This window comes from Rosa chinensis, chromosome 1, assembly GCF_002994745.2.
Source record: "Rosa chinensis cultivar Old Blush chromosome 1, RchiOBHm-V2, whole genome shotgun sequence".
In the NCBI taxonomy this organism is placed as follows: domain Eukaryota; kingdom Viridiplantae; phylum Streptophyta; class Magnoliopsida; order Rosales; family Rosaceae; genus Rosa; species Rosa chinensis.
Window position 1 is genome coordinate 57,848,169 of NC_037088.1, and position 15,900 is coordinate 57,864,068.

General features: G+C 40.0%; 2 protein-coding genes across 3 annotated transcripts; both read left to right on the plus strand.

Moving 5' to 3' along the window:
- The first annotated feature begins 5,679 nt into the window (after positions 1 to 5,679).
- Positions 5,680 to 9,240, plus strand: LOC112188426 (receptor-like protein 6). 2 transcript variants are annotated; one of them, XM_040506193.1, is made up of 3 exons: positions 5,680 to 6,041; positions 6,197 to 8,204; positions 8,367 to 9,240. In XM_040506193.1, the coding sequence occupies exons 1-3, from the start codon at positions 5,967 to 5,969 to the stop codon at positions 8,963 to 8,965; spliced, it is 2,682 nt and encodes an 893-aa protein (XP_040362127.1). In that variant the 5' UTR covers positions 5,680 to 5,966; the 3' UTR covers positions 8,966 to 9,240. The 2 variants fall into 2 exon arrangements, with proteins under 2 accessions (XP_040362127.1, XP_024183316.1); XM_024327548.2 differs by having other exon boundaries at positions 6,197 to 9,240.
- A 52-nt stretch (positions 9,241 to 9,292) lies between these two features.
- Positions 9,293 to 10,326, plus strand: LOC121049361. The gene is made up of 2 exons (XM_040506241.1): positions 9,293 to 9,806; positions 9,984 to 10,326. The coding sequence occupies exons 1-2, from the start codon at positions 9,440 to 9,442 to the stop codon at positions 10,259 to 10,261; spliced, it is 645 nt and encodes a 214-aa protein (XP_040362175.1). The 5' UTR covers positions 9,293 to 9,439; the 3' UTR covers positions 10,262 to 10,326.
- The last annotated feature ends 5,574 nt before the right edge of the window (positions 10,327 to 15,900 follow it).

Here is a 15,900-nt window from a genome sequence, read left to right on the forward strand (position 1 = left end):
CATTGATCATTCCTGCCATATATATAATCCCTAGCTTTCCAGATTGAAACATACAAGAAAACTCAATCCTTTGTTTCTTTTCCGAGCTAAAATTTCTCATGTGTTTCCTTTAATTATTCTACTCTACCAAAAGAAAGTTTTCAAGTTGTTCGATACGATCCAAGTATTGTGAGTGTACACCTACAAGGATCGAAGTTACTGTACCCTGGAGGGTAGGCAGTCAACGCTTGCTACACCGAGATATAATCTCCGAAGGGCGGACATCTACTCTTAAGCATCATCCATCTCCATAATTTCCAACACCAGTATAGGCTGGAGTATAACAACAAAAGAATCACAACCTTCAATAAACTGATCAGCCTACTGCAAGTGGCTGAAAGACATAATGAGGTTCTCTTGAACAACAATGCCAAGCCTACTGGGACAAAGAAAATTCCCGGGGCTAATTATGGAAAAAGAAAGGTGGAAATAACTCTAATGCAAGGGGGTTTAGACGTGCTGATCCCTACCCACGTGGCAACAATGCACCACGTGGAAAGGGACGTGGAGGTGATGGAAACAAGGTGCAAAAGGCACCTAAGAACCCTTCAGTCAAACAGGATAGAGTTGGCAATGAACCATGCTATAGGTGTGGAATCATTGGGCATTACAAGAACTGCCAAGAAAGCAACATAGTTGCAGCCACTTACAAGAGATATAGGGAGTCTAAAGAACAAGAAACTCACTATATGGAAGGAAGGAGGCCATGACCCAGATGTCAACCTCACAATTGCAGACCTCAATGGCAACAAGGAACTTGCTCAGTCAATGGATGCACTATATTTTGACTGACCTGCTTTATCTATTTATTTTCCAAAGACAGATGTGAAGGCATAATGCCTCATTTTTAATTAGACTATTATTTGGTCTTAAAGTTTATTTCAATAATGATTTGATGAATTAGATTTATGAACAAAGACCTTGATTTGATTATCGTTGGCTTATTAATAAATTTTAAATTTTATTCTGAAGCACTGAATTTATTCAAATTTATTTACTACACATATTTACATGGTTCGAAATTGCACTATAAAGATGTAAAGCAATACATCTAGAAAAAGAAAAAATTATTTGGATGAAAAGATTATCATTATACATAAATACAAATACTCTAAAGAATATGAGATACGCTCTGTATGCACCAAGAGCTAATCGAACCTTGTTAAGTATCAAAGATATTCGTGCCAACTGTTATCATGTCAAAACACACTATGAGAATGCAACTGAATACTTTTATATTACCTCTAATGAATGTGGAAGGAAATGCATTTTAGAGAAACTCATGAGTCAATCTAGTGGACTGTACCTCACTACGATTCGGATCATTGAATCCTAGATTGTCACCCATAATGAAATGTGGGACACTGACTCATACAGGCTTTGGCATGACCGCCTAGGGCACCCCGGTCGTGACATGATGACCCGTATTTTAATAACCTCATATGGACATCCCTTATTTCGAGTGAAAAATAAAGTGGGAGAAAAATCCGTCACACTGTAAGGTGTCGGTCCTAGTACTGCTCAAATGTAGTAATTGCTTTCTGAAGTACCAGAAGCACTACATCCCATTATGCCTCATTGACTATTTCAAAAGCACATAACTCGTTTTGCAAAGCCTGCTCTTTAGCAAAAACAGGATCGAGACCTTCCTATGCTAAAGATACAAAACAAAACATTCCATTCTTACAAAGGATACAAGGAGATATTTGTGGACCTATCCATCCAGGATACAGACCATTTAAGTACTTTATGGTTCTGGTGGATGCTTCGACAATTTGGTCACATGTCGCTTTATTGTCCACAAGAATTGCTGCAAAACTCCTAGCACAGATTATACGTTTAAGGGCTCACCACCCTGATCACCCTATCAAGTCTATAAGGCTTGATAACGCTGGAGAGTTTACATCAAAAGCATTTGATGATTATTGCATGTCTATCAAAATCGATGTAGAGCATCCTGTACCCCATGTGCATACACAAAATGGTCTCGTAGAAGCCACCATAAAAAAACTACAGATGGTGGCTAGGGCATTAGTTATGCGCACTAACCTGCCTATATCTGCATGGGGTTATGCAATATTTCACTCAGCTTTACTTATTTGTTTCAGACCCACTGCTAGCCAACCATTTTCTGCGTACCAGTTGGTAACTGGATATGAGCCTGACATTTCACACTTACGCATATTTGGTTGCGCAGTATTTGTGCCTATTGCGCCCCCACAACTCACCAAAATGGGTCCTCAGAGACGATTACGTATTTATGTTGGATACGAATCCCCAACAATTATCCGCTATTTGGAACCCTTGACAGGCGATCTCTTTACCGCTAGATTTGCGGATTGTCACTTTGATGAGACAGTCTTCCCGTCGTTAGGGGGAGATAGGAAAAAGGATTTTCCAAGGGAACGACAGGAATTGTCGTGGTTTGTCCCCACTCTGTCTCATTTTGATCCCCGCACTTCACAAAGTGAAAGTGAAAGTGAAGTGAAAAGAATAATCGATCTTCAAAACATAGCAGATTAGATGCCTGATATGTTTACTGATATCGTAAAAGTGATGAGATCACATATACCAGCTGCAAATGTGCCTGCAAGGTTAGAAGTCCCCAACAAGGGGCACGGTGTCGCAGATAGAGGCACTGCAACCACACTTAGTGGAGGTGTGGTTGAGGCCGTGGCTCCCCAAAGGAAGAGGGGGAGGCCACTTGGTTCGATTGACACTCACCCAAGGAAGAAGAGGGTGAGTAAGGCACAAACCGATCCATTAATCATCAATGTAAAGAATCCCTCTCATGAGATTGTCTCTAATTAGAGTTATGTCCATGAATCAATACTGGAGGACGATCCGATGTTTGAAATTATTCCAGGGAACAAAGAAATCTCAAAGGATTATGAGAGTGTGTATGAGTTGATAAAAATATCTTCCATACACATTGATGATATATACTGTTGCTCAAGGAATCATAGAGCACGATGATATCGAACGACACTCTGTTGCAAAATGTCAACAAAGAGCAGATTGGTCTAAATGGAAAGAATCAATCCAGGCAGAATTAGATTCTCTGACAAAGAGACAGGTATTTGGTCAGGTAGTGCTAACCCCACTAACCCCACCAAGTGTAAAGCCTGTAGGACATAAATGAGTCTTTGTCAAAAAGCGTAATGAGAAGAATGAAGTCCTGAGGTACAAGGCTTGCCTTGTGGCACAAGGTTTCTCACAACGCCCTGGAATTGACTACGAGGAGACATACTCTCCTGTAATGGACGTTATAACATTCCGCTACTTAGTTAGCTTAGTAGTTTCCGAATGACTAGAAATACAGCTCATGGATGTGGTTACTACATATCTCTATGGGGATCTAGATTCAGAGATATATATGAAAGTGCCTGATGATCTTACATTACCCAAGTCAAGTGACTCTAAACCATGGAGTGCGTTTCAAATTAGGTTGAAACGCTCACTTTACGGATTGAAACAATCCGGGCGGATGTGGTATACCCGTCTAAGTGACTACTTGATTAAGAAGGGATATAAGAACGATGAAGTATGTGCCCCTGCGTATTCATAAAGAAAACAAGTTCCGGATTTGCAATTGTAGCTGTATATGTCGATGATATGAACATATATAACAAGTACTCTTGATGAAATAAGAGAAACCGCAAGCTACTTGAAATCCGAATTTGAGATGAAGAATCTTGGGAAAACTCGATTCTATCTAGGCCTTGAACTAGAACACCGAGTTTGTGGAATACTAATCCACCAGTCTGCGTATGTCCAAAAGTCAGGCAATTTAACATGGACAAAGCGCATCCTGCTAGCACTCCCATGATCGGTCGAAACTTGGATGCGAAGAAATATCCATTTCGTCCAAAGGAAGATGACGAAGAGGTGTTGGGAACTGAAATTCCCTATCTAAGTGCAATAGGCGCATTATTGTACTTAGCCCAATGTACTCGACCAGACATTGCATTCTCAGTGAACTTGTTAGCTAGATTTAGCTCAGCACTAACGCAGCGTCACTGGAATTGTATCAAGAACATTTTCGATACCTAAAAGGAACTTTTGACTTGTGACTGTTCTTTCCCTACAGAGAGACAAGAGGGACCGCAGATGGAACTACAATCCCTAAAGGAAATGTTGATGGCGAAAGCGCCACTCACTACCCCGAAATGCCAAATGACGTTTTGGTTGGTTTTACTGATGCTGGGTACCTCTCTGACCCACATAAAAGTCGTTCCCAAACTGGTTATGTATTTACCATTGGGAACACAGCGATATCTTGGAGATCAACCAAGCAAACCCTTGTGGCTACCTCCTCGAGCCACTCAGAGATCATTGCTCTACATGAGGAAGTTCGTGAGTGTGTATGGTTAAGAGCTATCATCACACATATTCGAGGGACTAGTGGTTTAAGTTCTACCACTGAAGAGCCTACTTGTATTTATGAAGATAATGCAGCTTGCATCGAACAGATGAAGCTAGGATATATCAAGGGTGATAATACAAAACACATATCGCCAAAGTTGTTCTACAATCAGCAACAACAGGCTCTCCTCAATATTCAAGTGAATCAAGTAAGGTCTGAGGAGAATGTGGCAGATTTGTTCACCAAATCATTGCCCAATGCCACATTTGAGAAACATGTGAAAAACATAGGAATGTGAAGTCTTTCCAAACTCCCTTGATTAATGCAAGTATCAGGGGGAGGTGTAGACGTCAGGGAGAGTCTAACACACACATGTCAGCCTCAAATGTACAAGGTGCATTGTGCTCTTTTCCTTCGACCAAGGTGTATTTTTTGTCCCACAGGGTTTTTATTGTTACTTGGCAAGGTTTTTAGTGAGGCAACAACTCATGCACCATTTCATCTTTGACTTGGCACAAGGGGGAGTGTTAAAGGAAAAACATATTGTGTGCCTTCGTCAAAGCAACTGAATGAGAGGGAATCAAGGAATCAGTGATTACCATCAATCAGCGCAATTACGGATCAATCAGTATTTAGTATTATTAATGTAATCGATATTTCCGTTGTAATTCTATCCCTATATAAAGGGACTATGAAATGAAATGAGTAGACCAATTCCAATTGTCATTTTACTTTTACATCAACTGTTTTTTATTTATATAATAATTTAGATTATGTTTCAATATCGAGGTCAAATTGTCAAATATTATTTGATATCTAATAACATCAGCGTTTACTTTGTAAGTGAAAAGTCTTGAGTTCGACTTATGGACTAATTTTTTTTTATACAACTTACTGACTAATTGTTATACATTCTCATTTGCAAATCAGTTTGCTTATCAACATTTCTACTGAAAAGAAAAAAATTCTTGGTTAAGTTTCTCAATATTTAGTCCTTAACTAGAAAGTTAGGAACAAAAAGTAAAGTGCAATAATGCATCTGGGAGACTTTTCTTTATTTTCTTTTTTTAAGTTTGTGGAAGACATTGAAGTGATGAATATTTTGGTTGCTCTAATGACTTTTTGACGTAGGACATTGAATGGAAATTAAGCTGGCTGGTCTATAAATTAAGCTGGTTGCTCTAATGACTTTTTATACAACTTACTGACTAATTGTTATACATTCTCATTTGCAAATCAGTTTGCTCATCAACATATATTTCTACTGAAAAGAAAAAAATTCTTGGTTAAGTTTCTCACTATTTAGTCCTTGACTAGAAAGTTAGGAACAAAAAGTAAAGTGCAATAATGCATCTGGGAGACTTTTCTTTATTTTCTTTTTTTAAGTTTGTGGAAGACATTGAAGTGATGAATATTTTGGTTGCTCTAATGACTTTTTGACGTAGGACATTGAATGGAAATTAAGCTGGCTGGTCTATAAATAGCTCTCGGTCTCTGCCACTTATTCACACTACACTTCTACCAATACCTGAGAGAGAACTACAGCATATCACAACATTATATGATGGGGTTATCCCATTGCTTGTTTCTATTTTTCATCTTTCTCAAGGGGTGCAATACCAGTACTTCCCATGAGGTACCCAGCAGTACCGCTCATATAATCAATATGCCTCTTCTTGTTTTTGTTGTTAATGTTCTTTCATATTTCGATTCCTAACTGTTGTTGTCGTTGTTCTTTCATGTTTCGGTTGCTAATTGATCTTGATACTACGTACGTACACTTTGCGGCAGCTATCTTATTGTCATGATGAGGAGAGCTCTGCCTTGCTACAATTCAAGCAAAGCTTTACTATCGATGCATTTGCTTCGGGTTTAGAGGGTGCTTATCCGAAAGTGTTGTCCTGGAAACAAGCTCAAGGAGGAAACAACACCAGCTGCTGCACATGGGATGGGGTCGAGTGTGACGAACACACGGGTCATGTGATCGGGCTTGATCTCAGAAGCAGTTGTCTCTACGGCTCTATTCACTCCAACAGCTCCCTCTTCCGTCTTGTTCACCTTCAGAGGCTGAACCTTGCCGATAATCACTTCAATTACTCTCAAATTCCTACTAGCATTAGGAATTTTCCAAGGCTCACCCATCTCGACCTCTCTTTCTCTGTATTTTCTGGTCGAGTCCCATCAGAGGTTTCACAGCTCGTCAAGTTGTCGCTTCTTAATCTTTCTCACAATACCGATTCTTCGGGTGTAGGATTGTTGACACTTGATGGATCCGATTTCAGAAGTCTAGTTCAAAACTTAACTAATCTTCAACGTCTTCGTCTCCGTTTCATCAACATATCTTCGCCAATACCTGATTCCATGGCCAATTTATCATTTTTGACAACCCTTGACTTACATCAGTGTCACTTATTTGGAGACTTCCCAGCTAGAATTTTCCAGTTACAAAACTTGCAAAATCTCTATCTCAGAGACAACCAAGATCTCATTGGTTATTTGCCTGAATTTAATAAAAGTAGTCCTCTCATAACTCTCGATGTTCATGGAACTAGATTTTCAGGGAACTTAGCCTTTTCGATTAAAAACCTTGGTTCTTTGAAACAGTTGGATGTGGGTGCGTGCAATTTTTCAGGAGGGTTGGTTCCATCTTCGCTAGGTAATCTCAGGGAACTGACTTATCTAGACATTTCATTAAACCAATTTGGAGGTCCTGTTCCAGATTCTTTTGCAAACCTTACAAAATTGTCTGTTTTTAGGAGTTCTTCGAGTCAACTAACTGGTCCAATCCCATCCTGGCTGGGTAATTTTAGCGAACTAACATACCTAGACTTTGGTTATAACAGATTGAGTGGTTCAGTTCCTACCTTTTTTTCCAATCTCACAAATCTCCAGATTCTTTATCTTCAGTACAATAACTTGACCGGCATAGTGGAGTTTCGAACATTTCAAAACCTCCAAAATTTCAACCAACTCGATATAAGATCTAATTCTCTGGAATTTATCTCTGAATCCACAGCTGTGAATGCAAGTACTGTTCCACAGTTCACCCAACTAAGGTTAACTTCATGCAACCTGAGAGAGTTCCCATATTTCCTGAGACATCAAAAACGTTTGCAGTATTTGCACCTTAATAGAAACAAAATTCATGGGCAAGTACCAAAATGGATGTGGAACATGAGCACAGAATCATTGATTCAGCTAGACATTTCTGAAAATTTCCTTTCAGGTCAACTTCCTGTTTTCATACCTTGGGTCAACCAACAATACTTGAGTCTTGCTTCCAACATGTTCCATGGGCCACTGCCGATACCTCCATCGTCCACTTTAGTCTATCAAGCTTATGACAACAAATTTACTGGAAATGTTTCACCAGTGATCTGCAATATGAGTTCTCTTATGGCCCTTGATTTGTCCAATAACAACTTGGGTGGCATGATTCCGCAGTGTTTCGGAAACTTTAGTGATCCATTGATAGTTTTAATTCTTGGAAATAACTCGTTTCATGGCACACTGCCGCAAACATACACCAACAAAAGCAAATTGTGGATACTTGATGTGAGTCAAAATCAATTGCAAGGGCAACTACCAAGGTCATTGGCGAATTGTCTGATGCTTGAGACTTTGATCCTGTCAAACAATTACTTCAATGATGTCTTTCCCTTTTGGATGGTTACTCTACCTGAGTTGAAACTTTTGGCAATGCGGCATAATGAGTTCCAAGGATTGATAGGAAAGCCTGAAAACAATCAGCAGTTCCCAAAGTTGCGTGTCTTGGATATTTCTCACAATAACTTCACAGGCAAGTTTGTAGCTGAATACATCTTCTCCAAGTATGCCATGAGATCAGTCAACCAGTCGACCTATATGACGGTTGACATCGATTACATCTCTGGTTATGGTGTGCTCGATTATGGTTCCAAGATTACAATAACCATTAAACGTGTGGATAGATACTATGCAGGGGTTCAAGAAGCTTTTGCAGTCATTGATATCTCAAGCAACAAATTTGAAGGGAAGATTGATGAATCCATTGGGAGTCTAGAAGGGCTTTGGTCACTTAATTTTTCCAATAATCTTCTCAGCGGTCGTATCCCGTCATCGTTTGGGAACTTGACGAATCTTGAAGCACTAGACCTTTCCAATAACAAGCTCTGGGGAGAGATTCCCAAACAATTGGCACAGCTGACATTCCTTGCAGAATTCAATGTCTCTCACAACAATCTCACAGGTCCAATACCGCGTGGACCTCAACTAAATACCTTCTCTATCAGTTCATATGAGGGAAATCCCGAATTGTGTGGAGATCCTTTGCCGAAGAGATGTCAGAGCTCTAACTCCCCGCCGCAACTGCCACCTTCAAGCACAGAAGAAAATGATTCTGGAATTGAATTTGAATGGACTTTTGTGCTCGCTGGATGCGGAAGTGGGTTCGTGGTGGGAGTTGTGCTTGCGGACCTGGTCATCACACGGAGGCGTGAGTTGTTTCTTGAGATAGTTGGAATGTTGATCAGACTAATGGAAAGGATCACAAACTTGAAGAGGTTTGGACGCAGAGATTGATGAGTTTGTTATAGAGATACGCCATTGTTATGTTGTGTTTTATTGTCTTTCTATATTTGTTTCCTAGCTAGTTACTCCTATCTGCTAGCTGATTGGTATCTATATGTCTTAACGTGTGTCTGCGCTATGGTTTAAAGGTGAATGTGAGGTGATTGTGTTTTATCTTTTGCTCATCTGATTAATTAGCCCGTTTATTAGGTAATCAGTTTGTATTTTGTGGAAATTTTCACGGATTTGGTGATTGCATTGCACAGTTCTGAGTAGCTAGGATCGTACATATCTTACTCATATTGCTTTATTAAAAACCAAAACCTCTAAATTAAAGAAGTTAAGCACACAGTTCTCGTTTTCTCTCTAGGCAGCTAGGTTTTCCCCTCTCGACAAGTTCTCTCGTCTGGCGGCGCACCCTTGTCGGCGTGGGCCTCCGGGCTCGTCGGCGGGCGGCGCGTGCAGCCGGACGGACTCTCTCTCCTGATGTTTTCAGACGGCAAGGAATGTTTTGGCCGAGTTTTGGCCGGTGTTTCGACTGATCCATTCAATCCGGCTCGGATCCGATCTGCGTTGAGATTGGGTGTGTTGGATCGTGGGATAGGTAGCAAGGCTTGGCAAGGGTTGGCTAGGGACAGGCTGATTAGAGGGTTGAGATGGAGGGATGGAGTCGCTGTGTTTGCTGCGTCATTGATCCGTGGTTCTGCGGCCTTGTTTTCTTTGCCAATGAGTTGGCTGCTTGGGCTCAGGTCGGAGATTGGGCTGACTGTTCCGGTGGCTGGGATTTGGAGGGAATTCTGGGCTAGGCGGAGGCGCAGGGCTGGTGGCGCAGTGCGGGTGGCAGCGTTGATAGGTCTGTGGTGGTGCTTGATTGGGCTGGACCCGTGCTTCCTCCTTGCTGGGTCTAATGGTTCTTGGGCCTGGGCTTTGGTTCTGGGCCCATACTTTTATTATATTATGTTTTATTGTTTATTAATTTTAGTACGATGTGGCTTTATGCCGGCACTAAGTCCCTATCTCTTTATGGTAGGGCGACGTGGACGTTGTCTCGGTATGCACACTCAGTGTGCCTTGTCTAGCCTAGCGAGGCGGCGAGTTATTTGCTTGATCAAATGGACGCAATCTCCTAGTGGCAGGATGAAATTGAGTGCCACCGGATTTATTTCTGTGCGGCAACATAGTGGGAAAGCTGTATTATTTGTAATGATGCTTCTTCATTATAGAGTTATCTTTCCGGTATGTCACCGCTCTGTCAAAGCAAATGTAGTAGTCATTCTGTTGAGAGAAAATCGCACACAGCGAGCGTAAATGTCACCCAACATAATTTCACTCGTATTCATTTAGTGAATAGAGTTTTTATTATTTCGGGTTCGACCCATTCAAGACAGAATGTGTCTCTTAATTACAATCCCTTGTTACAGGGAAACACCCTTTGATTCCATTTATGAAGAAACCAATTGATGGGATGTGCGTTTGTTTGTTTTTGCGGCTGCACCCGGATATTTGAATGGGTTGCCTACGTACCCTTGGAGAGGGATCAAGCCACTCGTAGTTCAAGAGTTCCAATGAGTGGATGACTCATTGGAGGCTTTTGATTTTGGAATGAGAGTAGTGTTTGGGATGAATTTGGTGTAAGTGAACCAGGGATTCGATTTTGTGTTTAGGACGCGGTTGCATCTAGATAAATTTGGTTTTAGATTGCCTACATACCCTTTGCGGGATCAAACCACATGTAGTTCCGGCTTTTGAGATTTAAATGGGTAGATGACCCATTTATTTTGAATTTGTATTTGGGGAAGGGTTTAAAGCCCTTGAATTTGGTTTGGACTTTATTTGTGTGATTTGGAATGGATTTGATTTTTGTGGTGTTGGGAGAATTTGACTAGAGTCAGTGATTCATTTGGGATTGGTTGAATTTGACTGGTGGAGTCAGGGATTCTGTTTGGAGTTGCGGTTGCATCTAGTGGGTCGCTAGACTGCCTACATACCCTGTGAAGGGATCAAACCACTGTAGTTCATCGGGATTTTTGGTTTTGTACCAATTTTTCTTCAACGGGTATGTATTTTGAACTCGGCGAGAAAACATATTTTGGTGGACACCCGATTTTAGTAGAGTGTCCACTGATTTGAATTGGGCACCCGGATGTGCCGAGCTTCGTAATGGGTCCTGGATTTTGCAATGGGCTTTATGCCACTTTTTACTAGTTGATGAATATTTCAGCCGGGCCCAAATTTCTGACTTGGAGTGGGCCTTGTAGAGCTTCGAAACTTGTTGACTAGTGATTTAACAGAGCCCAAAAACATTGCGGTGCATAGATTGATCTGGAGACCCATGAATTTTCAATTTTATTTCTGCACCCAATTTGAAGCCCATATAAAATACCCAAAAGACATTTGCCAGTTCGACCTTTAGAGAGAATTTGTCTGAGGCTCTGAGCATATCACCGCTTCACCGTTTCATGGACAAAGTGAGAGAGCAAAAGCTTAATTGTATTTTTTTTATTCTTCCAAGCACCTGGACTTGGCCTTGTTTCTTGTCACTTTGTTCCCATTAAAAGAAAAAAAGCAAAGCAGTAGCCCACCACTTTGACAATTATGCTTCAATCACATATAATTTCAAAGCACTTGTCCTTTTTATGTGCCTTCAACGTCTTCTTCTCTTTTAATCCAAGAACAATAATCAATTGAGTTTATTACAATGATTAATTGTTCTTATTTTTTCTGGAACGTACGTAGAGCTTGTGAGCATGAATTGAGTACTCAATTGTCTTGAGAAGTGAATAAGCTCCTGTTCCTCAAGCTTGTCTCAATTTTCTGACTTCATTTTTACTTTACTTGCAGATTATATAGTGTTTCAAGAAAAATGTCGAGGGTGAGCTTCGGCATTAGTTGTCTCCACCGTTCAAACACCTTTGCAGCCATCTTGTGCAGGTACTATACTTCTCATCTTCCCTGTATCTTTTCTTGGTTGCTGCAGTCTAACTTGTGAGCCACTTTGTTTTCCCTAACATGACTCTAGTGACTACTTTGATGCAGGTGGAGCCGTAGCTTGGCGTTGAAACACTGCACGGGGATCTCTATGGAGCAGCAGAACCATACTTGACGTGAACTGGCAGCCACCAAGCATTCACCTGACGTACTCATTTTTGCCACCCATATGCAGGACGCACCGCGATACAGGCATCAAAAACAAGTATGGTGAACCCCCTTGAACTTGAAGCTTGCTTCCGCCACCTATAAGAAGGACGCACCGCAGTATAGGCGTCGAAAGCAAGTGCAGCATGGAGTGACACCACGGCTATGAACGAGAGCTTGATGTCGACTTTGTGTCTTGCCCGGAAGACGTTGGTGAGATTTGTGAGGATGAAAGCAACGAGGGACTCTTGAAGAGAGGATAGAGCATCAACTTCTTGTTTGGAGTGCTCGTAGTCTTACATGATCACCTATTAGCTTTCTGTAATCATATAATGCAAAACAAAAAGAACACTTGAGTGAAAATGATAATTGACAGCATACAGAAGAAATTATACCCACTGCTCTATGTTTGTAGCTTCTCGTGGTCTCTTCTTAGCTTCGAATTATTCTTCTCTTCCTCTTCTTTCTCTGCTCCTGCGTTTTTTTTTTTCCTCTGCTCTCTCTCTCTTTTTTTTTTGCTTTCGTTGCCTCTGCCCTTTCTTTTTGTTTTGCTGCTCTCCAGTCCCTCTCCCCGTTGCCTCTCTACTGCCTCTTTTTATAGGAGAGTAATGGATGAGGCAGAGTTGGGGATGACTCTAGTTTGAATTTGGAATGATTTGATATTCAAATCAGTTTGACCAAGTTTGTAGGTGTTCGGTGCATCCCCATAAAACTGCTGAGATTTGAATTGATAATAACTACTTGGCTTTGATCTTATCATGACTGAGAACATCTTGAACGTTAATTTGCATGCAGGCCTCCTTTTTCCAACAATTATCCACTTGTTTTGCTGATAACTAAGTAGATTTGAATGAGAAGGTTTGACTACACTATCTCTTGGACTTGTATTTCAAACAAAACGTGAGACACCTGCAATTTGACTCTATCTTCTTCTTCTATCTTGAAATATATATATATATATATATATATATACACTTTTGACCCAATTTTGCTTTGGCAAGTCTGGTACTTCCTCTTTCTTTGACTAAGTTTGTAACAAACCTCATCAATCTCCAATTTGAATGCCACACGTTTTGATTGCAGTAAAGCTTTATCTTTTCCTTTAAAATTTGAATGTGACTTTTTTCCTTATTCAACACATTCGTGCACTCTTTGCTAATTGGTGCTTGTTAGAATACATAGATTTTGTAGAGAGTCCTGATATTGTTTCAGGATGTTCTCTTTATGCTTATTGTAATATGGGGTTCAGGCTTTATGTCCCTCCCTTATATTCTGCAATTTCATTAATCAAGGCTTGAGGGCAGCCGCACCAGCCCTTATTCAAAAAAAAAAAAAAGTTAAGCACACATATAATGGGATAAACACATTGAATTTCATTTGCTCGAAACTGAAACTTTCCAATGCATTAATATTTGGCAAAATAGCCAAATTATCCTCTAACTTTTCTCATGTATCAAATGTCTACTTTAAGAGAAATTTTAAATACACACCCTAAACTACTTAATACACATCTCTATTATTTTATAGGGGCCGTGACCACTTACCCGATTTTAGGCTGAAAATTGCTCACTTGCTCCACTAAGAGTTTTTTAACCCCATTTACCCAATCTAACATCTACTGACAATTTTACCCATATTAATTAAATTGAAACTGCTCAATCTCTCTCTCTCTCTCTCTCTCTCTCTAAACTGAAATTGATCGATCTCCACCGGCGAAGAGCTGGAGCATCCACACCCGACCCGAGATAATCGCCAAGTACCAGATCCTCGAGCGGGTTGGATCCGGCGCCTTCTCTACGTCTACCGCGCCCGCCGTCTTGCCGACAACCTTAGCGTCGCTCTCAAGGAGGTCCACGACTACCGGTAGGCCTTCCGCGAAATCGAGGCCCTCCAGACGCTCCACGGTTACCCCAACGTCGTCGTTTTGTACTAGTGCTTCCGGCTTGACGACGAGGACGCCGTGCTCGTGCTCGTGCTCGAGTTTCTGGGCAGTGACATGGAGAATGATCAAAGCGGCGAAGAAGAAGGAGGGAGGGATTGGCTGCGGCGGGGTCAAAAGGTGGATGCTGCAGATGCTGTCTGGGATCGACGCGTGTCATTGGAATATGATCATGCATCTGGATTTGAAGCCGAGCAATTTGTTGATTGTGGAGGACGAAGTCGTTCTGTTTTTTTTTTTTTTTTTTTTTTGGTAAATTTGGCAGAAGAATGAATATTCAGTAGTTATACAAGTCTATTGCAGGGCAATAATAAGATTATTGGGAGGCAGTAATATGCATATAAATTGATCAATTGTGCCTGTAGAGTATTCATTTTGGTTTTGGGAGTTTATGCAATTCACTGGAGGGCAATAATATGATTATTGGGAGGCAATATTATGAGTATTGGGGGGCAGTAATATGGTTACTGGGGGGCAATAATATGATTACTGGGGGTAATAATATGGTTACTGGGTATTATAAGGGGGGAATAAATTCAGAAGCCGGAATCCGGTTAACAGTCTGGTGGGCGAATTCCGGATTCCGGTCATCGTTTGCCGGATTCCGGTCACCTGTCACCGGAGCCCTGGGCCGGGCGCTGGTCACCGGAGCACAGCAAGGTGGAGGATGACTTTTCTCTCTAAGTGAGAAAGAAGGAGAGGGCAAAAAGTCCCAAAAATTAATAAAAAAAGAATTAATTGGGTAAAGGGGAAATAATCCCTTAGAGTGTTTTGGATAAACGGGGTTAAAAAACAGTTAGTGGAGCAAGTGGGCAATTTTTAAGCAGAAATTGGGTAAATGATCATTTCCCCTATTTTATATTTCAAATCAGATTTCATAGGTAGATTAAATGACCAAAATAAACATTTATATATTAGAAGAAAAATAAGAATAATCATATGTTCCTTATATTATTCTATAATTATAAACACAATGAACTTCTATAAATGGCATCCTCATTTAAAACAAGAATAAAGTTACAAACCATCTAATTTAAATTTTCCTTAAATAAATTGTAATTAAATGGGGTGAGAGACCATATAATTTAGAATTTCAAAATCACTTAATGCCATTGTTTTAAAAACATATATCACTTTATTTCCACTTTTTAGTTGATTTTTTTTTCCTAAAAGTTACGATTAGTCAATTTATTATCTAATATAAAACATCACATGTATAAAACTTTGTAATTGTTAATTTGTTTGACCATCCAATGACAACTTCGTAGTTTTGCCATTGTGGAGAAACTACTGATACAATTTTAGTTGAATGTTCAACTCAAAATTTTATACTTAATCAATAGGGTGTTTCTGTGTTTGGTGAATGAGAAATCAAATAATACAAAACCTAATTCTAAGCATCTATTTGAAGGGAACAATAATAAATCTTTATGGATTTCCCAATAACTAACACAAGTAATTAATATGGTCAATTATATATACTAATCAACTTAAATAGTAGTCTTAATTTAGTTAAATAATAGAGTATTTCATGATTTTTTTAGTTTAAGGATATTTTAGGTAATTTGGGTTGTGTATTTAGTAAAATATTAGAATGAGAAATTAAATGGTAGGTGTATTGAGTAAAGAGTGTGTATTAAGTAATTAGGGGTGTGTATTTAAAACTTCTCATACTTTAATAACACATAAATAAAATCATAACTGAGGGTCTGAGGCAAGTCCAGAGTCTGATACCTGAAATATTGCAGCTTTAACTACATTTGCTTTTCTAAGACAACACCATCACCTTTCATACCCTGCGTACATAACTGGAGTCTGACAATCAATCCAATTATTTATATCAGTTGATACTTAATTTGGAAACGGATTCTCA

Bases quoted from the DNA above. Each gene is read 5' to 3' on its own strand.
- LOC112188426 (XM_024327548.2), top strand. From the start codon at position 5,967: ATGATGGGGTTATCCCATTGCTTGTTTCTATTTTTCATCTTTCTCAAG. The intron at 6,042-6,196 runs GTACCCAGCAGT...ACTTTGCGGCAG, and splicing joins ATACCAGTACTTCCCATGAG to CTATCTTATTGTCATGATGA.
- LOC121049361 (XM_040506241.1), top strand. From the start codon at position 9,440: ATGTTTTCAGACGGCAAGGAATGTTTTGGCCGAGTTTTGGCCGGTGTT. The intron at 9,807-9,983 runs GTCTGTGGTGGT...TCTTTATGGTAG, and splicing joins GCGGGTGGCAGCGTTGATAG to GGCGACGTGGACGTTGTCTC.